Source organism: Rousettus aegyptiacus, unplaced genomic scaffold (assembly GCF_014176215.1).
Source record: "Rousettus aegyptiacus isolate mRouAeg1 unplaced genomic scaffold, mRouAeg1.p scaffold_m13_p_6, whole genome shotgun sequence".
Taxonomy (NCBI): domain Eukaryota; kingdom Metazoa; phylum Chordata; class Mammalia; order Chiroptera; family Pteropodidae; genus Rousettus; species Rousettus aegyptiacus.
Window position 1 is genome coordinate 66,208,068 of NW_023416309.1, and position 23,620 is coordinate 66,231,687.

The following is a 23,620-nucleotide window of genomic DNA, read 5'->3' on the forward strand; positions in this document are numbered from 1 at the left end:
TCTCTCTTTTTATCAAGAAGTAAAATCTTTCCTAAGAATATCCTAGCAGACTCCCTTTAGTTTTACTGCCCATAACCACCTCACATATCAACCACTGACCATTACTGACAGGAGAATTTGCTTATCCCAGATATAATTCATCCCTCAGGGCTGGCCTGTATTCAGCTATACCTAATTAAATACAGGTGAGTCCTGTAACCAGTAGTCCCTAATCTTTTTGGCACCAGGGACCAGTGCTCTTATGAGAATCTAAAGCCTGATTATCTGAGGAATACAGATGAAGCTTCACTTGCTTCCCTACTGCTTACCTCCTGCTGTGCAGACAGTTCCTAAAAGTCCACAGGCCTCAGATCCCTGCTGTAAACAACAAAGGAGTAAGGCAGGGCTATTGAGATGGTTGCCTCACCTATCTAAAGTCCTGCGATTCTAAGTGCTTGGCCTTTAGGAGGCTGCCTTGTCATCCTGCAGGGACTAATTGCATTCTTCATTTCTTTGGTAAGGCAATGGCCAGGAATAACATTTTTTTAAGGAATGGCTTTATTTTCTTGAATGAGGAGGGAAGCAGAAAGGGTTTGGAAATGGGTGGATTTATTGGCCAAGCAAAATTCAGTGAGCAGCCAAGCCCAGCAGGTCTTCTGTAGTAAAGGTCCCACAACTGAGCTGCCCACTGCTGAGGGCCACTCTCATAGGGAGCAGAGGAGACTAGGGATCACTTCCAATTATGAGGCAAGATCTCAGGTTCCTCAGCAAACTGTATTAGTTCTCCTGTCTGTCCAGGCCGCAGCATCAGGTATTCCTAATAAAAAGAATTTTGTTTTAAAGCTGTTTGATAATAAATAACAAATGAGGACTGTACTCACAATGGTCATATTATTAAGCATCTATTACATGCCAGGTACTGCGCTAGACCCTGGGGATACCAATGTAAAGGTCCTAGTCCTGAAGAGGTTGACATTCTCTTTGAGAGTAAATAAATGTAACAGATAAAGCAACACCTAATACAACTGGGTATGTATATGAGGCCAGAGAGTGGGAGTGGCCATCTTTGCCTGAGAGATGATCAGGAAAGGGGTAACCCTTGAGACAAAAACAGGCATTCCGTCCAACGCTGAGAGCAGCATGAGCCAGGAGGAACCACTGATTAGGACTGGCAGGCACTGGGTACATGGGGCTGAGGCCTAGAGGGCTCTGTGGGCCATGCTGGAGAGTAAGGGCTTTATCTCGCAGGCAAAGGAAATTGGACAATTTCCATAGGCAAGTCTTAAAGTAATGTGTATCAAATTATTTCCCAATTTTTCTTTCAGAATTTAAGGAAAGATTTTATTTCCTTTACTCAATACGTTATATTGAATACATATATTATGGACCACCTATTAATAGCTAAGGTTATAGCTTTGCTATAAACCACATATAGACTAGTTTATAGTTTATGTCTAAAGTGTATCTTTTGATTTGTAGTGATTTAAGATTTAATGATTTAAAAATTACTAAAAATTTAATATTTGCTAAGTTATTTCCCATTTTTAAAAAAATCAACTTTGCTGCTAATAGAGATGGTTAGGGACATTGCCAAAACTCTTGTTCTCCAGCAGTTTACAGAGGTATTTAAGGATGAATCTTCTCATAATCCAAGGCAAACCTCTAGTGTATTTGTGGGAGACTAGATTCTTGCCCAGAGCTACCAGGCAGTGATGCCTGATTCCAAGAGGCTCCAGTCTTCACTTCCTCAGCCTTTTGTTTAGGTGTCACCTTATCACTGAAGCTTCCTTTGACTGACCTCTTTAAAACTAATCCCTGCCAGTTTTGATCTTCCTTACTTTTTCTTTTTTCTACTATACATTTATCCTCCTATCATACCCTATAACTTACTAACTTTTGTTTGTTGTTTATTATTATCTGTCTCCCCCTACAAGAGTGTAAGTCCCTTTAAAAGCAGGGGCCTTTGTATTTTCTGTTCACTGCTGTTATCTCAACCATCCAGAACACTGTCTTATAGAAGACCTACATTCACAGGTCAGTATCTGGGTTAATTGGAAAGCACCCTTTAAGACTTCTCTATTTATTCTCAATGATCATGATTTGTCACTAAACAGAGGTGAGCTTGTTAGAGCAAAGCTGTTCATGCCTGTTTGCATGTCTTTAGTGTTGGTTTAGAGGGTAAAAGGCCACGGTGCCTTTGAGGGTGAACCTTAGAGGCTGTTAGGAGTAAAGGCCAGAAAACAATAGCGGAGGTGGGATCCTTGACTTTGGTTGTAGAGTACTGTAAACTGATGGTAACAGATGATGTTCTTTTGAACAGGTATAAGAGTTTGGTCACTGGGACCCGAGCGAGAGGAGTCATTGCTGTCCTCTGGGTCCTTGCCTTTGGCATTGGACTGACCCCATTCCTGGGGTGGAACAGTAAAGACAGTGCCACCAACTGCACAGAGTCCTGGGATGGAACCACGAATAAAAGCTGCTGCCTTGTGAAGTGTCTTTTCGAGAACGTAGTCCCTATGAGCTACATGGTATATTTCAATTTCTTTGGGTGTGTCCTGCCCCCACTGCTCATAATGCTAGTGATCTACATCAAGATCTTCATGGTGGCCTGCAGGCAGCTTCAGCGCACTGAGCTCATGGACCACTCAAGGACTATACTCCAGCGGGAGATCCATGCAGCTAAGTCCCTAGCCATGATCGTTGGGATTTTTGCTCTGTGTTGGCTACCAGTACATGCTATCAACTGTGTCACTCTTTTTCAGCCAGCTCAGGCTAAAGATAAGCCCAAGTGGGCAATGAACATGGCCATTCTCCTGTCACATGCCAATTCAGTTGTCAATCCCATTGTCTATGCATACCGGAACCGAGATTTCCGCTATACTTTTCACAAAATCATCTCCAGGTATGTTCTCTGCCAGACAGATGTCCTCAAGAGTGGGAATGGGCAGATGGGGGTGGAGCCTGCTCTCAATGTGGGCCTATAGCCTAGCCTCTGTCCCCTTAGAGGGGAAGACACAAATTCATAATAAACAAAGGGATAGGACATGACTAGCTAATTCTCATTGTGAAGACAGCTACAGCTCACAAGTATATGGGTTGCCTCTTTTGAGCACTTTCTCGGAGTTACTACATGTCTAGCTAATATGTACATGTTATTAGTAGGTTCCAAGAGTTGACAAATATATATGGTTCTGCCTGGCTGCTCTTACTGCGTGGATGATGCTGATAGCTTGAATGGATTGTAAAAGAATGTTTTGTTGTTTTTTAAAAGTCTGCCTCTTTCATGGTAGAAAATGACTGAAACTATTTTACTGTGAAACACTGTGAACTATTATAATACAAATATTTTTTAAACTTAGAGGCACTGGAAAAATAAAAGTTGGGCATACTAAAAATATATACTTGTTCCTAGGAAGGTGACCAGGAAAAATAAAAGTATAATTCTTTAAGCAAGAAACTACTATATTAATTTAGGGAAATGAGACTCTCATAAGTTCTTAAGGAGAATACTATCAGATATCAGTGTTGATAACAATCCTTTCCATATATAGCAAACTACCCTAGAGAAAGAAACTAGAGAAATAGGATCCCTCTTCTACTAGATTCCATTTTCTCCTCCTAGAGCTAGTAGTGAATTTTACTTCTCTCCCAAATTCAAGTTTTGCCAACTTGCCAGATTCCAAAGTGTGAAAATTTTACTAAGTAGAATTATGTAACTGTGTATGTATATTAGGCAAAATAAAAATAAAACTTAAAAAAAAACAAGCTTAGGGTGCTGTGTTGGCTTGTCAGAAAAAGCTGCATTTACCTTCTATTCTTTACCCTGAAGACCGCTTAAAAAAATAAATTTATACCCAGCCCATTTCCCAAGTAGCAGAAAAGGTTTGATAGATTTTATTTGCCATACCTCAGTGTAACTAAAAACTCTGCCAACCACAGAACACTGCAACATCTGTGGCCTTTTCACACAGCGTTCATTCACTACCACCTCATGTTTTGGGGGCACAGGGTTGGGAATTTCCTAGGCTGTAAAATCATCTTTTTCATCTGTTTGTTCACACCTTTAATTCTTTCTGTAATATTCCTGCAAGGACACTGCATGTTTATAAACTCCTACAGAGATAAGGAAGAATTCCTCTCTTTCTAGGATCCTATTTTGGCCATGGACAGCTTTACCAATTAAATTCTTGTCCAGTGCTGCAATCTGTCTCACGCTCATTTTCATTATTATAGTTCCTCTGTACTCTCTTTGGGGCACAAAAAAGTCTCACTTCTTTCCTTTCTAACATTCCTCTTGGTGTGTTTCTTTTCTCTTTTTAACTTCAGACCGGAAATCCCTAGGAGTATCTTTAGCTTCTTCATGATATGATTTTTAGTCCCTTCCTTCATTTGGCTTATTATAAAGCTCAGAAATGCATGTGGAGCACTTCCTTTGTACTTGATACCTCCATTCTAACAATACAGCCTACTTAAGCTATTTTGGCACCAACACCACAGATATCTGATGCTCACTGATATAAAAAAAAAATTACTGGTACTTCAGATACTTAAGAATCTAATTGTGGACAAGACATGATGATAGGCTTTGTTTGGGTCTAACATGCTTGATTCCATCTACAAAATTTTTTACCCATGGGGCTTAGAAGCTGGTTCAGATTTTTTATAAGGAGATTTGTACAGGGTTTCAAACTACATAGCCATTCTGGGTTCTAATCTATAGTTACCTTCTGTAGTCCAGGAGAGGAAAGGGACAATAACAAGAAGTCTCTAGAAGATCTGTTTTACCTTTCTTACATGTGAACCATGATAGGTTAAATGCATTTCTCGACAGGACTTCTATTTTGAAAGATAATCATGCTCAATCAGTACCTTTTATGCTTCTTGTTTCTTCTCCATCAATAATATGTCAGTCAGTTGCTTGTCCGAGACACTTAGCTGCTGACAGGTCCTCATTACCTGACTAAGATAAACTGCCAAGAGGTGCTTGCACTGGAATACAAAACACACCAACCCATTAGAAACTGGCCGGGCCAGGCTAACCAAGACCTCTTACTACCATTACATTTAGTAGGAAAGGAATGGGACACACACATTATGGGCCTTTAACTTATTGCTTAAAAACTGCAGATAAAGATGAGACAGACGTATTCTTTCTATAAGTCAGAGGAGAAAAAGGAAGTTTTATTTTGCCTGTTGTTTTGGGAAACAGTTTAGATCCAACTGGCACAGGGTAATCCTGAGTTCTATATTTTTTTCCCTCACCTTCAGAAAGCTTTTAATAGCAATGGATACTATTCCTTGAGGTACTGTGTTGCTAAGTGCTTCTTAGAGATTATCTCATTTAAATCTGACAGCTACCCATAAGAACAACTCTTATTACCATTTTAATCATGTGCTCAGAATCTACAGTCTACTCCCTTAATCACTATGTTATTCTTCTACAGGATGGGGTGGGATGGAGGAGTGGTGGTGAGGTGGCAGAACCCTCACACAAATCGGCCTGTACACATTTCTGGGGAGATGATCTATGTTGGACCTTGTATCACAGAACACACAGCCTTAAATGTTGAAGGGGGCCTGGTTTAATTCTGTCATTTTACAGGTGAAATAAACCCATGGCATATCAGCTGTGAATGTAGCCTTTTGTACAATGTGATACCCAACTTGCCACCTAGTTCCCAAGATGTTTAATGAAGTTAACGGTAAAAGAAGGGCAAGAAGGGAGTGGATGCTATAATTGTCTTCTCTGGCAAGACTTAAAATATAGCTACTTGCTCTCATGTGGATAGTGCTTTCTCCTTTGAAATAAGGAGTTGTGTATATTTTATTTCCTGCTTGATGCACTAGACTCCTGTGACATCAGCAAAGGATCAGTGTGCTCTTCAGCCTCATGTGTAAGTCAGGCATGGCTAAGTGCCGGGCTATCTTACAGGTAGTGAGAAGAAATACCTCATGGCCGGAGCTGCCTATATGCAAAGTTGCCAACATCCAATTTAGTTTCTTATTTTTATTGGGCCATCCAATTCCCCAGTGCCAGCTTTCAGGATTATCTTGTTACCCTCCCCAAAGCTTTATCCATGACTTCTTAAATAAAAAATTGGTGTTGATGTAATTCTAAAAATGAGACCACAATTTTGGAGATTAAACTCAAACAAGATAGACTAACTGAAGTCAAGGGCAGCAAACTACTATCTGTTTCAAATATAAAAAAATTCCCATTTTGTTTAACTCTTAAACCATGAAGGGCTGCTTCTCTCCTAATTTGACTATAGTAGGAAGAGCCTTCCCCATCCTCACCAGTAGGCTGTCACTCTTCTGTAGCACTGAGAAGGCAAATGCAGGACATGAACAGTAATGACAAGAAGCCAAACATGTGTATGTTTTACCAGAACTTCCAAGTACCTAGAAAGAAAAGGACAGATGGGATCAGACTTCAAAAGGTATGCTGGGAAACCGCTTCCTTCCCTTGAATGTATCTGGTAACCCAGAGTTGCTCATAAATTGCATTGGGAAGAACTGCAGCAACATTTTACACAAAAGTAGAAACTCAACTTCCCTGTGTGCAGACTCTTCTCCTTTCCTCAGTCTTTTGTCCTTGAGGACTTCGTACAATGAAATTGAATTTCAGGCTGCTTAAGCCATCAACACAAACCATTTTGTAGAGGGCCGACTCCGTGGGATGAGTATGAAGAGGTGGTGGGAAAGGCCCCTCATCTACATTTAATTGTGGTCTTTCTTGATATTTGGTATTTCACACACCTTAAGAGAGTATGAAAACAGGTAAAAGGTAAGCAGTGAGGCAGAAAGATAGGTTTCAGAAGAAGTGGGAAAAGGCTTTTGAAAAGAATTTGAGAGCAGGGAAAATAAGTAATCTTGCAAAAGGGATGACTCAGCTGGTCAGGATGGAGGTCTAAGAAAGAGGCAAGTCCGGATCTGCCTATTCATCTAGCAGTACACAAGGAAAACACAGATATGTGAGGGGTTGGTAAGAGACTCAGTCCAAGGACAAACAGCCTTGCTGGCAACCAAGAGACAATAAAGGAGACATATAGGGAAAACATGATGCATCTGTGGTGTGACTGGACAAACTTGTTAGAGATATCACTTGTTTAAGTCTCTCTACCACAAAGCAGCCAAAAACAAAAAGGTTGAGGCCTTCATTTCTAAAGTTAATTTCCAAACTGGAAGTGTAAAATTAGTATCCAAGGGAAGTAGAAACGTCCTGAGGGTTATTTTACAATGAACTGCCACTTAAGAATCTGCCACTGGGCTTTCGAATTAGTTTTAGGCTCAAAAAGGCAATCTAAATGAAAAGGCCAGAACTTTTTCTTTTTTTTTTTCTTTTTGAAAAATAATGCCAGCACTCCCAGGATTTTCTCTTTCTCCCCCACAAAAAACAAAGCAACAGGTAAGGCTTCAAAGAGTAGCAGTGTTCCAGTGTTGTGCTTCTGTTTGTCAAATGTCCAATGATTCATGATATGGCCATGTCCCTATGGCATTTTGATCAACTCAGTTGAATTCCTCAGGGAATGCTAGGTTACCGGAAATGGCCAATGAGTGGTTAGAAGATGCCTATTGTACTCATTAAAAATTTCAACCCTAGTTACAAATTAGGTATCAAAAGAATCACATCGTCCATAATTTGATTTTGAGGCACTGATATGTTTTAAACATATCACCCTGAGCATCATAAAAGGATTTCCTCATATATCTGGAAAACTTAAGGGAGAGCATTAAAGCAGACTGTTTTCTACTTAATCCTGGAAGAAAACCCACCAACATTCAGCAGTGACACAAACAATTCTTGGGTCGCCATACTATTAGCAATTAGATTTTTTCATCCTTTAGTTGTCTCCTCTGTGTTCTCTCTAGATCTAAAGTTGAACAGGCATAAGCTACACTGACTTAACTGGCCCACTGGTTCCTCCTTATTGTGGGTCCCCAATCTAACAGAATATTCTCTGGACTATGCTGAATAAATGCCTGGTGACTTAGGGATGGGGAGAAATTCTACAGAGCTTCCCTAGCCTGCTCCTTTCAAAGGCTGGCTAAGACTAAAATGCAAAGTGATAACCACCCGAGACAGCAAATATCATAAGGAGATAGCACATTTTAAATTTGCTCCTTCCTTATATAGCAGTGGCCAACTAATGAACCCAATAATCTGGCAAAAATCTGAGATGGAAATGCTTAGAACTAGAAATTGACCTTAGGGATCACCTAATTCCTTCACCCTTCAATGGAAAAATGACCTCCCTTACAAGAATTGCTCCCAGTTCTTCCACCCATAGTCTGGTATGTTTATCATGAGAAGGAGAGACCTTTTAAAAAAAGAAACATGCAGGAAAGAGGATACTCAGGCCCATGACTGGACTTGTTTGAACCTAACTTGGAGGAAGCCTGCTGTGGTTTCAATTAGATTCGAAGGATGGTAACCCATCTTAGATGGTCATCCACTCACAAGTACAATTTTATGACTGCTCCAAGCCTCTTAGGACCCATCACAGTGGTAAAACTATTATTTATTGTTCTCAGTGTTTGGTGCCTCTCTCAGAAAGAGGATTATACATTCCTGCCCTATTAAATACAGGCTGGCTATGTGACCTGCTTTAGCCAGCCAGTAAAATGTGAGTAGCCAAGCAGAAACAGTAAAAACTGGCACACACCACATCCTTCTTTCTCTTGCTATGAGATCCACAATGCTCTAGATAGGGAGGGGTGCTCCACCAACTGGGATTCCCAGAGGGAACACGTTTTAGAGCAGAGGAGCAATTGACTCTTACTGGATACATGGCATGAATAAAATATAAAACTTTGCTTTTGTATGCCTTCGAAATTTTGGGGTCATTGTTACCACAGCATAACTTAGTCTCTCCTAACTGATGCATCTTCCTTCCTAGTTGAACCAAAAATGTTTATTAAAAAAAATCATCTCAGGTGACAACAATATAATGGTCACTTTAGCATAATTACCATTATACCTGGAGGACAATAAGAATATTAGAAGGTTGACTTATGGAAAGATAACTAGCAGTGTATCAAGGGAATGTCTGACTCAACTTTTATCATCTCATAGAACCTCTGAAAAAAGCCAAATTCTTACTATATTAGAATACAATGAAACCATTAAGGTTAATCTGAGGGTGTATATAAGATTTCTACAGCCTCATTTAATTCGAAGTTCAAGCTGACAGCCATAATTCTAGGAAGTTAGTATTTTTATGATAAATAAAGCAATGTAATCTAACACAGGATGTGAATGAAGAAAATAAGTTATGGTAACCCTGGGAGGTACAGAAAGTCAACAGTAACTAGAATATTTCAAAGAAAATCTTTAAGATTTTAACTAGTAACTAGGTCACAGAACTAGAGGACAGTAAAAAGACTGCTTGGGTAGTCAAGTGTTATGCTGATACTGGAACTGATATAAAAAATCTGAAACCAAAAGACATGAGAAATATTCAAAGGCCTTTCTTATTTAGGGTATTTTACCTGCATGAAAAACAAAAATAAAAACACAGGGAAAGAAAATGTCTCTACCTCCTCAAGTACAAACATTTAATAGTTCTGATTATTAATCTATAAATTCACCAGGAGAAAATTCTAGTAGACAGCCTCTTTTAAGTAAATATGTTGCAAAAGTTTTAATTTCAGTACTAAACACCAATTACTCCATTTCCCTTAATGAAGAAATGCACGAAGATTTTGCCAAGTCAGCTAAGTTATGCTACAATGTGGAATGATAAGTTAATTCACTAAGCGAAGGCACCTATTTGCCCAAGCAGGCTTTGCTTGTCATTCACCAAGAATTAATTGACACGGTCTCAGCTCTGAGAAGTTCATTGTAAATAAACCAGAATCCAAACACTGAAATATTTCCCCCTTCCAGGTCTTCAGTAAAGCCTTGATTACATTTATAAGAGCTGATGGTTTCTTTTTAACCCCTTCCAAGCCAAACAAAATTTTGGAGACCACTGCCGATATTTTTATTTCATTCATAATACTCCCTTCCCTCAATCCCAGTTGTATTTATCATTGTCCTAGATAGCTAAACTAGGGGGTGTGGGAGTAGGGGGTAGGGTTGGAGTCTGGCCCACTGTTTATATAAAGACAGGCAGTGTGGGATAGCAGTTAGAAATCCCAGCTGCCAGCTGTGACTGTTAGTTTACTTTTCTGCATTTCAGTTTCCTGAAAAAAAAAAATCGCAAGACTTTTGGTGAGAACTATCAATAACATATTAAAGTAATTCAGAGCCTGGTAAGGGGCTGTTACTTTACAAATCTACCTATCTTAAACTCTAGAGGGCAAAACTAAGGTCCAAGTAGACTGCTTGCATTCAGCATAGTTTGACCCCTACCTAGTAAATACTTCCTGACAACAGTTTTGAAAGATCATTTCTAACAGAAGAATCTGAGCATGTGCAAGGACTCCAAAATGCACTTTGGCTTTTGCTTGTAATCAAGAGATAATGAACAAAGTAAAGGTGTCAATACATTTTTTTTGGGGGGGGGGGGAAGTACTCTATTATCAAACAATGGGAAAGCAAAAGTCGACTATACTCCATTAGATCTGAGAAAAGAGCCTCTCCACATCATTGCTGGTTATATACATTGCTACTAGGTAGAGTTAATAGAGCATATTTCTCATAATTACTAACACACTAATTTTATTAGGTTGGGTCGAATGCTTTTCAACAGTGCAGGAAATACTTAAAGATGGTTACCAGCTTCCACAGAGATTCTTGAAAACATTTTGTCCCAAGGGGTTTCTGTTGAGATAATCCCCACCTCTAGATTTCTACCTGGTAAACACGCCTCCCACTGGGTGATGAGATTAAGGTGATGGACTGTCGATCAACCAGGTCCAAGGCCTGGATGGCTGATGAGCCAAAAACAAACTTCAGCCTAGGAAATAGAAAGGCTTTAGATTAGCTTTTCAAACTCATCTCAGTAACTTGATCCAAAGGATCACCATAAGCATCTCTTAAAAATTCAATTCATTTTAGTTTGGAAAAAAAATATCAAAAACTCATGTACTCAATTTTCCAGAATAAATGTTAACATGTCGTTTACAGATAAAGAAGCCCTCTTTATACTTGGCAGTGCTTCCTATTCTTCTTCCCAATTTCCCTTCATCCCTGAGACAACTGCAAGCATTTGTTGGTTTCCTTCCTGATAATATTTTTATATTTTCTTATAAACAGTATGTGGGTACATGTATATGTACACACATATACATATATACATATACATGTACACTATACATATGGTATTGTTTCATAAGTTTTAAAACAAAAGGTATATTGCAGGCTTTTGGGGAACTTTTTTCCACTCAATACATTCTTAAAAATGATGCATGTAGATTTTTTTTTAAACTTTACTTTTTGAATATTTCATTGTATATACCTAGTACTTTTATTTTTTAAGTACCCTATTGATGGGTATTCTGATTGTTTCTATTATAATTATAAATAATACTGTTATCTCGGTGCATGTCCCTTAGTGCATATAATTTTTCCTGGTTATATAAGTAAAAGCAGAATTGCTGGTCTTAGTACAATTGCATTTTTCACTTTTAATAGGTGTTGCCATTAGCTTTCCACAGTGAAAATAGCTCTCCCAGCCAGCACTGGTTGAGAGTTCTAATTTCTCCTCATCCTCACTAAGACTGGTATTATCAGGCTTTTTCATGTCTGATCATCTGATGGGTATTAAATTTGTACTCTTTGATTAGTAGTAACGAAGGCTATTCGGCTGCTAATGATATATCAGAAAAAATTTATTATGTGGGAAAATTCTTATGTTACGTGAGAAAGGTTACATACAAAATTGCTTATTTAGAAACTCAATCATTTTTTTTCTTAAAAATACAATTATCTCAAAATAAAGATTTTTAAAAGGCAATAAGCCAAAATGTCACTGGGTGGTATGAGGTGATGCTTTTTATGTTTTATTTTCTGAGAACTTTTTTTTATAAGCATAGGTTATTTTTATAAACTGGATAGGTTGAACTAAAACTGAAATGTTAATGTTTTAAAAAAAAACATGTGATTTCACACGAAATAAGACAGAACTACTACGACTTCAAATTTAAAATGTTCAACTTCATTTTACAACAAACGAGTCTCTTCATAAAATAAAATATTGGAATGGAAAGAGTTTTTCAACTTTTTACATTTAACATGGAGATTACCTATGGACAAAGAAAAGTTAAAAAATTAAAATCTGGTGATAACTTTATCAATTGGAAAATCACCGTTAAATATGGATCTAATAAAAAATTTTCAACCTGCCTTGTCAATCTTGTTACATATTGTGAACATCTTTTGAATGCAATATTTTGTCACTTTTCCCCCAGCTTTATTGAAATATAATAGACAATTAGTTGCTCATATTTACATTGTACAATTCAATAAGTTTTCTTTCAATTCTAGTTGGCATACAATGTTTCAGTTGTATAGCATAGTGATTAGAGCTCAAGTGATCATCCCACTAAATCTAGCGCCTTACTTCCCCTACATATTTATTACAACACTGTTGACCACTTTTCTTATGCTACATTTTCTAACTCCATGACTATTTTGTCACTATCCATTTGTATTTCTTATTCGCTTCACCCTTTTTCACCATCCTCCCCAAACCCCCTCCTGTCTAGTAGCCCTCAAAATAGTCTCTGAATCTATGAGTTTGTTTCCATTTTTGTTATTATTTTGTTCTTTAGATTCTGCTTGTACTTAAAATCATGTATTTGTCTTTCTCTATCTGACTGCCTCTACTTAGCGCAATATCCTCTAGGTCCATCAAGGCAATATCTTTTTTCAACCCCTTCCATTTAGTCTGTGTGTGTCTTTTAATCTGAAGTCTCTTGTAGGCAGCATATGTAGGGATCTTGTTTTCTTATCCATTCAGCCACTCTATCCTTTGGAGTACTTAATTCTTTTCCATTTGAGGTAGTCATTGATAGATATGTAGTTATTACCATTTTTCATTCATGATTTTGTTTTTTTCCCCCTTAAAGAAGTCCCTCCAATATTTTCTGTAATACTGGCTTGGTGTTGATAAATTCCTTTAGCTTATTTTTGTCTGGGAAGCGCTTTATCTGTCCTTCAACTCTAAATGATAGCTTTGCTGGATAAAGTATTCTTAGTTGCAGTCCTGGGTTTTCATCCTGTGGAATATTTTTGTCAAGCCCTTCTGTCCTGCAAAGTTTCTTTGGAGAAATCAGCTGCCAGTCTTTTATGGGTGCTCCCTTGTAGGTATCTAACTGCTTTTCTCTTGCTTTTATGATTTTCTCTTTTTATTTAACCTTTGTCATTTGAATTATGATGTGTGTCGGTATGGGTCTCTCTGGGTTCCTCTTTCTTGGGATTCTGAATGTCCTGGGGTTGTATGTCTATTTCCTTCACCGGGTGAGGGAAGTTTTCCGTCATTATTTCTCCAAATAGCTCTTCAACTTCTTGTTTTCCTTCAGGTGCCCCTACGACATGGATATTTTCACATTTAATTGTGTCCCATAGGCTCCTTAAATGATTGTTATAGCCTTGGCTTCTTTTTTTCTTGCCGTCCTGATTAAGTGTCCTTGGCTTCCCCATCCTCTATATTGGAGGTTCCATCCTCTTCTTTATCTACTCTGTTGCTTCCCTGTAATATACTCTTCATCTCAGATAACGTGTTCTTCATTTCTGACTGGTTCCCTTTTGTAATTTCCATTTCCGTTTTTATATTTTTAAAATCTGAATTCATCTACACTTCCCTTAAGTTCATTGAGCATCTTTATAACCAGTGTTTTGAAGTCTGCATCTGTGAGATTGCTTGACTCCATTATTCCTGGATCTCTGTTCTCTCCTTTCACATGGTTTCTGCTTCTTTGTCTTCCCATTTTGGCTGCCTTTCTGTGTCTGTTTCTATGTACTAAGAAAAGCTCCTAAGTCTCCCAGTGTGGCTATGTGTGGTAGGTGTGCAGTGGCATGGTCCTGAGAGTGGTTCCGCTGCAGGCCAAGTTTAACCCTGGCCTGTGTCCCTCCAGGGCCATCTGGTGAGATTCAGTAAGCAATCCACAGATGCTGTGCTTATAGTTACCTCAGGAAACCACACCAGAGACCGAGGTGAGCTGCCACAAGTGTGAGTCTTGCTGCTCAGCAAGGAGCACTGGACTAGCTGAGCACACCTAGATGTGGTTTGAGTGGAGCTGCATCTCTCCCACCGTACTTTCAGGGAATCTTCTGGGCAGAGCAACCTCTGTTATCCACCTATGGCAGCGCTGAGTATACACACTGGGACAGGGGAGGGCTCAACAGAGGAACAATGGATACCACCAGTACTGCTTGGATGAAGCCTTGCCTCTGGCCCTCGGTCTGACAACTCAGTGTTCCCTTGTAAGTCCCTGGTGCCCCGCAAGAAGCCTTCATGGTGCTCATGCTCAGAGCGAGCAGGTTCATCACCAAAGTCCACTCACGGACATGGCCCTTTTAAAAGGCATCCGTAGCTGCCACTGCTGTAACCTCTGTCACGCTCAGCCACTTGGGTCCAGGCAGCCTTGCAATCTCACCCTATTGCAGGGTGATTTCTTATCTCTCTCTAGTTGTAGGGCTTGTTCATCTAGACCCTAGGTGACTGCTTGCTGTTCGCTCAGCGTTTCCGTCTCAACTGTGATGTGATCGTAACAGCAGATGAACAAAGCTCTATCGTCTACACCATTTTGACTTCTGTCTCTATATCACTTTTAACAGTTACATGAATTCCACTGTAAAGATGAATTACTTTTATTTTTTTTCAAACTCTATTTTTTGATGATTAGTTTATTAATCTAATCTGAATTAGATTGTTTCTAGGTTTTTTGTTTTACTTCCATAAATAACATAAATATCTTCACTGTACAATTCATGAACATTCATGATTACTTCCTTGGGATACATTCTTATAAGTGGAATTCTGGGTCAAAGAATATGTATGTTTTAAAGCTCATATTGCCTTTTGCCAGATTAACTTCCAATTTATACTCCTACTAGCAGCATTATCAGTTATCCTTTTCTCCAGCGATCCCCAACCTTTTTGGCACCAGGGACCAGTGGTCTTATGAGAATGTAATGCCTGATAATCTTATGTGGAGCTGAGGTGGTGATACTAGTGCTGGGAAATGGCTGCACAGATGAAGCTTTGCTCACCTACTCGCTCACTTAACCGCCCACTGCACACCTCCTGCTGTGCAGCCCAGTTCCTAAAAGGCCAGAGCCTGTTAGTGGTCCATGGCACGGGGCTGGGGACCGCTGCTTTTCTCCGTGTTCTTGCCAACCTCTGGAATATTCTTACCAACATCTTTTCTGTAGTGGCCAGTTTTATAGATGGAAAGCTATCTTATTATTTCAATTTGTATTTTTATGATCAGTAGTAAGATTTATCTTTTTTTCCCAAAGTTTTCAGTAATTTGCATCCTTTATTATTATTTGCTTATTTTCTTTGTCTTAAAAGTAGGAATTTTTTCCCCAGTAATGTATAATTTTGTAAAAAGAAATTTAAGAAATAGAGACAAGGTTAATGCCCTTTTTAAAATTCTGCCTCCTTTCTTTCCTCTAAGATGATCTCTACTATAGTTTGGTGTATATCCTTCTCGACTTTTAAATATAAGCATGTATATGCAATTAAACATTACTTATTCTTTAGTAGCTTTCACTTTTTTGTTGCTATTGAGAATGTAATTATGTTTTTGAACTTTGTGTACAAAGGGAAACAATTTTTAATTTCTATATTAAAAATGACTATTCTCTTGGTTTTAAAAAAGTATTATATCATGTACAAATAATTGTCTTTCCTTGTAGATACGTATACTTCTAATTTCTTTTTTTATATGTTAGTGTAATAGCTACAACTTCTAGAACAATGTTAAACAAAGTGGCATATAGGACATTTTGGGAATACTTTGTACAATCAAAGATAGTTTCGGCTATTCACTTGAAACAGGTTTTTAATAATCATGTCAAAAAAATATTGTCCCTAGTTTAGTAAGGATATTTTTAAAAATTAAGAGTTATTGTTGAAAGCATTTGTCTTTTAAAACACAATAACAGCTAAAAAGAAAAAAAACCAAATACAACAGGATATATACTTACGATAATAGATGCTCATCAGGAACTGTAAAACAGGAATGGAAAGAAAGTTAATCATATTAAACCAGTGACCACAAACAAAAAATTCTTAAAAAGACTATAACCAAGAAGACTTTTGTAGAAGACAGTGAATTGAGCCTATGTATCTAATTTTACCCCTTACTGATATTCAACTAAACAATAACAGGATTTTTTCCAAAAGCATAAACTCATGAGGATAAGGATGGAGAGAAATAACAGCTAAAATACATTTGAAAATAATTTAAAAGACCTGAAAAAACTGAATTTTAAGCTAGCACTGATGAGAGCCAAGTAACAACCTGATTTATACTACAGAATACACTACCCTCTCTGCAAAAAAAACTCAGAAATTAGTGGCAACCAGATAGCTCTGGAGGTCAGGACGTACCAGGGGGGCTAAAATAAGAAAGACTCACTGAAAGTAAGTTTAAGAAGCTAGAAGTTAGTAAAATAATGCTTTCAGATGTCTGAAGAAATATTTCCAATATATAATTCAATACTTAGCCAAATTATCAATTAATATATAGAAAAATAACTTTTTCAGACATGTAAAACCTTAAAAAGTATATCTCATGTACTTTTCTTCTTGAAGCTAAGTACGTGCTCTATAAGTAGTAAACCGGAAAAAGAAAATTGTAGGATATACTAAACATGAAGTTCAACACTGATAAAGGGAATTCCCAGAATAATAATGGTTAAGGGAGATCTCAGGAGTCGGCCAGGAGAGCACTAGCCCATATTAGAGAAAATCAAAGGCTCTAGGAGAGTCTACAGAAAAATGAAACTGATAAAATATTTCATTATCTGAACATCTTCATTAGAGATTTAGAACACCAATAAAAGAGTTTGAGGTTGAACTAGGGATAAATGCATAGAAAACTAAACAAGCAAACAACCACAACAGCTCTAATTTAGGAAAAACTAAAAGTTACACAGGAAAGGAAAAGTAATCATAGCTTGTTGCTATTGGCTCAGCTTCCTACATGGCTCAGCTGTGACTAGTTATACATCATAACACTGTTATACATCATAACACTGAGTGTAAACTCAGAATCTTGATCTAAAAAAATCTGCCATTGAAGGATGGGGGTCAGGAAGAGTATATGACTATCTAGAACAAAGACTTTTAAATAGCAGAAAACAATTTTGCTGAAAATAAACATTAATCGATGGCAGTAGTCCATCTGTTTGAGCCATGACCATCAGGGACATGTCTTCAGGACTGTCACAGTGTATGGATTAATACACTGGGACACAAAGCTCACTTCTGGCAACCACTGAGCTGACAACACATGGACTTTTTTCCTACCCTTTTTGGGATCGGAACATGTTTGAATACCTGGCTGGCCTAATTTGTTAAGGATGTAGATTGCATTAGCTTGAACTGAAACGAGAAAAAAGTTGTCTTAACTGTTCTCAGTCCTTTAAAAACTGTAACTCAAGATAAACTCTTTCGAAGTGCAAGCCTTTTTTAAACAAGTCATCCAACTGAATAAGCAGTGGCAATTTTGAGGCCTAATCTTCTATTTACTAAATGACCATTTTTACATTAGTTGAGTAGTTTTAACTAGTCGATGCAGTTGATTAGAAAAATCCTCTTAAAACTAGTATGCTGTCAACAAATTTTGAGATCTTGGTGATATTAGTGAACACGGTCACAGAGCACCCTCTGCTGGTCAGAGGAAAAAGAGGTACTTTCGCAATATCGATTTACTCCAGTCATTGCCTACGCATTTGGGTTTTCTGACCCTACTTATTTGCTGAGAAAAGTGTATGAAAAGATTCATTTTAAAATTAACATAAGATTTTGGGACTACATGAAAGTTTAGTAATTTAAAGTTTTACCTTTCTATAAGCCCGTGTAAGCTCCCGTCCCTTCCACCCTCCTGGTTTTAGGTCCCTTTCTCACGTATTTTTTGGCAACATTCAGCCCTTGTGTCCCTGGTTCAACTGCGCTGTCCCTGAACAAACTTAGCTTTTCTCTTTTCTTTCATTTAAAAACAAACAAACAAACAAGAGGGTCTGAAGATAGAACACACGGGGGAAAAGCACGGGCAGTTCGGGGCGAAGAGCGCGGGGTCGTAGCCCCGAATCCAGTGCCCCACGGGTCCAGAGACCACCACCTCTTGCCTCCCGGACCGGCGGTGCATGGTCCACGGCCCACAACACAGTTACACACTCCTTCCGGCCCGTACTTCGAGCGCTCTCCCGCACCGCCGCCTCCATCTCGCTCAGAAGCTCCTCCACGACAGCCGGCAACGTGGCCGCTGACATGGTGACGGCCATGGCTCTACGGAACGTAGACTCCTCAGAAAGCACAGCAAAAACAGCACTCCAACAAATGTGTGTAGGATTCCAACCAGAGCAGAGGGCTGGGCGCGGCGCCGTGATGCCAACGTGCGTCATTGCGCATGCGGATGGCAAGGAGGACGCTTCCTCGTACGTCACGGCCCGACCAATCCGGCGGCGTTCGGCGCTGGGGGCGGGACGTCCTAGGATCTCGCTGGGCCTGCAGTGAGCAGAGGACGCAGCTCGGGCATGTACCGGCTCCTGGTCCCAAGCCTGGGCCGAGGCCTTCTGCGGGCCGCGGGGCGGCAGTGCCGGATCTGTTCGGCGCGCCTGGTTCCGGGGCCGGCAGGAGGCCGGGCGCCCGAGGTGGAGGTGCCACCATCTCGAGTCGCGCCGCACGGCGGGGGCTTAGGCCTGCTGCCGCTGCTGGCAGGTGAGGGGCGCGAGCCGGGCGGGGACAGCCGGGCGGGGACCGGAGCGCGGACTGGGCCCGGTGACCTCAGAGCCCCTTCCCGCAGCGCTCGCGTGGTTCTCGAGGCCCGCTGCGGCAGAGGAGGAGGAGGAGCTGCAGGGAGCGGGCGGGGCCGCCGCTAACGATGCGGCTGACGAGGCCGAGGCCGAGATCATCCAGCTGCTAAAGCGAGCCAAGGTGAGGCGGCCTTGTTGATGCGCACTATTCTCTACAGTTAGCCGAGGACTAGGTGGCGGCTCTGAGGATAAAAGTGCCCGGAATTAGGTGGGTCTTGGAAGGAGGCGGAGAGCGGTGTTGGAATCCATTCAGGCTTCTCAGGCTGAAGTCTGCAATAAAACCGCTGCAGTCTCAAGTTGCAGATGGAAGTGGCATCACAGGCATCGTTCTTTTACCTAAACATAATTAGCAGAACTGTTTTGTAGTTTTTTAAATACGTGAACTAGCCAAGCTGAAAGGACCGGTATAGAGAATTTTTCACATGCAGTATGTAGCGTTCTTTAAATGCTATTCATTGTTGGTTATGAGCGATTTGGTTCTCTTCATAAACTCCTTTATTTCCCTCCACATTGTCTGTTTCGTCTTCTCCCCAGGTTATCGCAACTTTTCTGTTGGGCTAACTACCACCTTGAGGCCAACAACGTCCAAATTGATATTCCCATGCTGCAGTGTGCTACTGACATACCCTCTCTAGTTTGAGCCTTTGTCTACCTTTTAGGCTTAATCTGCCCAAAACTAAATTCTTGATCTCAAATGCCTCCCCAACACATTCCTTCACCGTCATGTTTTTTTACTACCATCTACCCAGATTTCCAGCCTGGAATTCTTATAGTCGTTTTTAATACTTAACGGTACCTTATCACCGCCTCCCAGTACACTTACAGTCCAGCAACAAATCCTGTTGTCACCAAATCCAAAATATTTGATAAATCAGCTCCTTTTTCTATCTCCCCTGTTCTCCCCACAGCCTAGTACTGAGTAGTCTTGTCTGCCCTATTGCCCCCTCTACATTTCATGCAACAGCCTAAGTGATTTGTTAAAAAAGTAAATTGGATATCATCTTCTTGCCTAAAAACTTTGAATGACTTTCCACTGCATTTATGATAAAATTCAAAATCCTTGCCATGGCCTGCAAGACCTTACATGATTGACACCATCCTACTTTGTTCACCCATTTGGCAGAAATACTCTAACTCACCATTCTCCTTTCTCATATTTTTCTTTTCATTTTTTGAACGATTCTTAAAGAATCCCTCTCGTCAGCCTGTAGGGCCTTTGCTTATTCCTTACTCCCAGTTTGGGTCATTTTCCCTTACAGTCCCTTATTTAGTTGACTCTTAAACATTCTATCTCATTATCACTTCCTCAGAAAGCTTTTCTGACTCCTGCATAGAGACCTTTATTGTTCCTTTCCATTGCTTTTTTCATAGCTCTTATCATTAGTTGTAATTAAGCTTATTTGTCCTACAGGATCACTTTCAGCATGCAGGAAAAGAGAAAGAGGATGTAGGGCAAGAAGCTTCCTTATAAAATAATAAAATATGTAAAAATTGTTCACATTCCTTTTGTCTGCTTTGTTGGCCAAAACTTTGTCATATGGCCACACGTAGCTGCAGAGGAGGCTACCTCCCTGTCAATGTTATAGACATAATGCTTGCTACCTAGTAGGAATTCAATAAATATTTGATGAATGAATGAATAGCTTTCTTCTATATATTGTGATGTATATCCGTAACCACTTCTGTCTGGTTATACATATATCTGCTTTCTTTACATTTTATTTTCTATTATTTTCTTTGTTTTCTCTTTTCAGTTGAGCATCATGAAAGATGAGCCAGAAGAGGCTGAGCTAATTTTGCATGACGCTCTTCGTCTTGCCTATCAGAGTGATAACAAGAAGGCCATCACTTACACTTATGATTTGGTAACTCTTCTAACAAATCTGAGCCACTGATGAAGGGTGAATGCAAGAGAAGTGTTGTTAATTCTCCTTATTTATATTCTGGACCTTCAGGATGTCCTAAAGCTCTTTGGTTTTGGGTTTTGTTTTTACTAAGCTTTCTTTTTAAATTTTAATTGCCCTTGGGGTGTCACTTATAAGAAGTCTCAGTCCTATACCAAAAAGAAACAATTATTATTAGCATTCGTTTCTTTGAGGATAAGTGGATCTATTTGGTTTGCATTAACAAAGTATATATGCAAGTATTTACTCTCATACCTTTGCTATACTTCGGTTCTAGCAGATTAGTGACATGCTTTTCTCTCAACTATTTTTTTAATTTAGAAAGTGAAAGCAAAAAAGGAGTCTTTAGCTTAAAGATTTTAAAATAAGTAGTAATAGAATGCTCTAAACTGAGAAACTATTTGTAATTTGCTTTCAGATGGCCAACTTGGCATTTGTACGGGGTCAGCTTGAAAATGTAAGTAAGTAAATCACTTTGTAATATATTGAATATGTGAAGTACTAGCCTTAAGGGAACTCTACTCTATTAGCCTGTAAGGGTACAGGCTGAGCTGCTGTACCAGAGAGACCCCAAAATAGAGTGAGTCAAGCAAGGAGGTGTATTTCTCTCTAATTCATTAGTATGCAAGTAGCTAAACATTGAAGGGGGCTAGTAACCTTTGCTCCATGAAGTGATTTGGAAGCCCAGGTTCCTTCTAAGATATGTCCTCATCTGTATAGGTGAGCTGGCTCAACTCCAGCCTACAGGTAGGAAAAACAGAAAAGGGAAGGCAAGCAGCTTTCTTATAAAATATGATTTAAAAATTGTTCACATTCCTGCATCTCTTGGCCAAAACTTTATCACATGACCATACCTAACTGCAAAGGAGGCTGACCTATTAAAAATTGGGGAGATTCTGTACTTAAAATGATGGAAAGGAGAGTGAATATTAGGGGATAGTTTTCAGTCTCTGCCACAGAGGGTTTGGATACAAAGTTAATTTCTAAAGTTGGTTTCTACTTGCTACAGAATAGTTTTTGAGGTGCCCAGAGGATGTGGGGTACTGGTATTTTAGTCTGTTTTCCATCACAAGGCTATTTTTCTCTGTGAATGCGAGTGTGTGAATGTTGTGTTTTACAAGAAATGATGAATCAGACTTAAAATCCAGGGTCATGTAGATAGTGGGGCCCAAGTAAAAGAAAAATCTTTTTCTTATGCTTTTAGGCAGAAAAACTTTTTAAAGCAACGATGAGTTACCTGCTTGGAGGGGGCATGCAACAGGTAAGGATGTTACCTATGACTGGGCCCTACCTGAAGCAGTTTTCAAAGTAGTCTTGCTTCGTGAAAACTTCACCTAGCCCCCAACATGTGCTTTGGCCAAAAAAGGTAGATTTTTTTTTTTTGCCTTAGGACTTGTATAAAAACTGCTAATCTTTCACTTATGCAAAAGCATGGTAGCTGAGCAATTCACAGTTGCCTAATTCTCTAAAAGGATAAGACTATGGCTTTCAGGCCAAAGGCAATCTAGAAGTTGATCTGAAATATTTTCTGAGGAAATTTTACTTGTCTTGAATTTCCTTCATTTTTCTTTTTCCCAACAGGAAGATAATGCAATAATTGAAATATCTCTAAAGCTGGCCAGTATCTATGCTGCTCAGAATAGGTAAGTATAGTCAGAATCTAAGTGTGACAGCAGCCAGCGAATTGGGGTCTGGGCAGAATACTTTGACCCTGGCATGTTATATGATTTTCACATACCTGCTAAGCATCTGGGTCTCCAAAAAATTGGTGTCACACTTAAAGTGTGACACCAATTCAGTCTTTCCCAGTTTTTGCCTGTTGCTTCCATTAGCCTGCTGAGTGGGACATACAGCCCTTACACCCCTGGATGCACTGTGCAAAGCTAATCAAGTTTTCTGTTCCTGCTTGAACTGGGAAGGAAGTTATAGTTAGAACTTTAGTTTACCTCTTCCTAGAAGAGGAGGGAGCATTGTAAAAGTTGATGAGGGTAATAAACTTTGAGGAAACCATTTTGTTGATATGTGTCAACAGACCAGGAAATTGGATATAAAGTTAAGTGAGATAGTTGCTAAGGGAGTTTCTTATTGGCCTGTTTGGTGGGCAGTGTTTTAAAAGCATGTAGAGATGATGAAGTAGCTAGGTTTTAGGAAGGGGAAGTATCTAGGAGTTGAGAGATTTTTGGATAAATCAGACAGGAAATCAGTGCTAATTTTAAAGTATTAGGTGAATCTCAATTCTTATAAATAAGAACATCTGCCAGCTACACAGGAAAGGCTTTAGGAAACAATTTAGTTGTGTGCCAAAGGTCAGGAACTTCTGAGTGAAGCCTGGTGCCTTTCATTCTCTAGGTGTTCAAAGAAGAAACACCTAGGATGTAAGCATAGAACTCCTCTAGAGAGTTATATTTTGGGGTGAATTTAAGAGGAAGATCTAAGACTAGCTTGTCCTTCGATTTTTAGTTGCTGCAGAAGTTGAATACTAGGCATTTGGAATAACAGCAAACCTGGTGCTCTAGAATGAGTGCTCACTGAGGTGAGGGCCCCTGACACCGGTCTCTGCTGCTCTAGTCACCACTTCTTTTCTTAGCAGGAACTGTTTAATCTCCCTGCATTTGGTTGGACACTAGATAGGCTAGAGCTTCTGAGGGCCTTTGACTTTAAGTCTTTTGGGGAGCCTTGAGGTAGACCCTGTCAGGGAGCACTGTAGCTGGGATCAATATCCCTTAGAGGAGTAACAGGACTAGATGTGAATGGAGTATGAACTCCTAGGATAAGAAGAAGCCCAAAGCTAATAATA

At 39.5% G+C, this 23,620-nt stretch overlaps 3 protein-coding genes across 9 annotated transcripts in view; 2 read left to right on the top strand and 1 right to left on the bottom strand.

The window, feature by feature from the left end:
- The window catches only part of ADORA2B (adenosine A2b receptor), a 24,391-nt gene extending 20,209 nt beyond the window's left edge, over nt 1-4,182 (top strand). Inside the window, exon 2 of the mRNA XM_016145130.2 lies at nt 2,300-4,182. Coding sequence (XP_016000616.1) covers nt 2,300-2,963 — 664 coding nt within the window. The 3' untranslated portion in view covers nt 2,964-4,182. The remainder of the gene's footprint in view (nt 1-2,299) is intronic.
- ZSWIM7 (zinc finger SWIM-type containing 7) lies at nt 520-18,613 on the bottom strand. 2 transcript variants are annotated; one of them, XM_036223881.1, is made up of 6 exons: nt 18,298-18,523; nt 16,085-16,106; nt 10,781-10,883; nt 6,277-6,381; nt 4,849-4,968; nt 520-796 (listed from the first exon to the last, which is right to left on the bottom strand). In XM_036223881.1, the coding sequence occupies exons 1-5, from the start codon at nt 18,506-18,508 to the stop codon at nt 4,852-4,854; spliced, it is 558 nt and encodes a 185-aa protein (XP_036079774.1). In that variant the 5' UTR covers nt 18,509-18,523; the 3' UTR covers nt 520-796; nt 4,849-4,851. The 2 variants fall into 2 exon arrangements, with proteins under 2 accessions (XP_036079774.1, XP_036079775.1); XM_036223882.1 differs by lacking the exons at nt 520-796; nt 4,849-4,968; nt 6,277-6,381 and adding an exon at nt 6,388-6,738 and having other exon boundaries at nt 18,142-18,613.
- The window catches only part of TTC19 (tetratricopeptide repeat domain 19), a 46,358-nt gene continuing 41,339 nt past the window's right edge, over nt 18,602-23,620 (top strand). For 2 of the 6 annotated variants that reach the window (XR_001596994.2, XM_016145129.2), the window contains exons 1-6: nt 18,603-18,824; nt 18,910-19,040; nt 20,674-20,784; nt 21,242-21,280; nt 22,028-22,084; nt 22,405-22,466. Coding sequence is in view for 3 of the 6 variants with exons in the window: in XM_016145129.2 (XP_016000615.1) it covers nt 18,641-18,824; nt 18,910-19,040; nt 20,674-20,784; nt 21,242-21,280; nt 22,028-22,084; nt 22,405-22,466 (584 nt within the window). In the remaining 3 variants the exon portion in view is untranslated. Of the gene's footprint in view, nt 18,825-18,909; nt 19,041-20,673; nt 20,785-21,241; nt 21,281-22,027; nt 22,085-22,404; nt 22,467-23,620 lie in introns of all 6 variants that reach the window. The other 4 variants (XR_001596992.2, XM_016145128.2, XM_016145127.2 and 1 more) reach the window with 3 other exon arrangements.

Excerpts from the sequence above, each read along its gene's own strand:
- ZSWIM7 (XM_036223881.1), bottom strand. The coding sequence starts at position 18,508 with ATGACGCACGTTGGCATCACGGCGCCGCGCCCAGCCCTCTGCTCTGGT. Across the intron at positions 10,884-16,084 it reads CCTGATGAGCATCTATTATC|GCTGAAGTTTGTTTTTGGCT; the intron begins GTAAGTATATAT and ends TCTATTTCCTAG. Across the intron at positions 4,969-6,276 it reads AGAAGAGTGACAGCCTACTG|TGCAAGCACCTCTTGGCAGT; the intron begins GTGAGGATGGGG and ends TTTGTATTCCAG.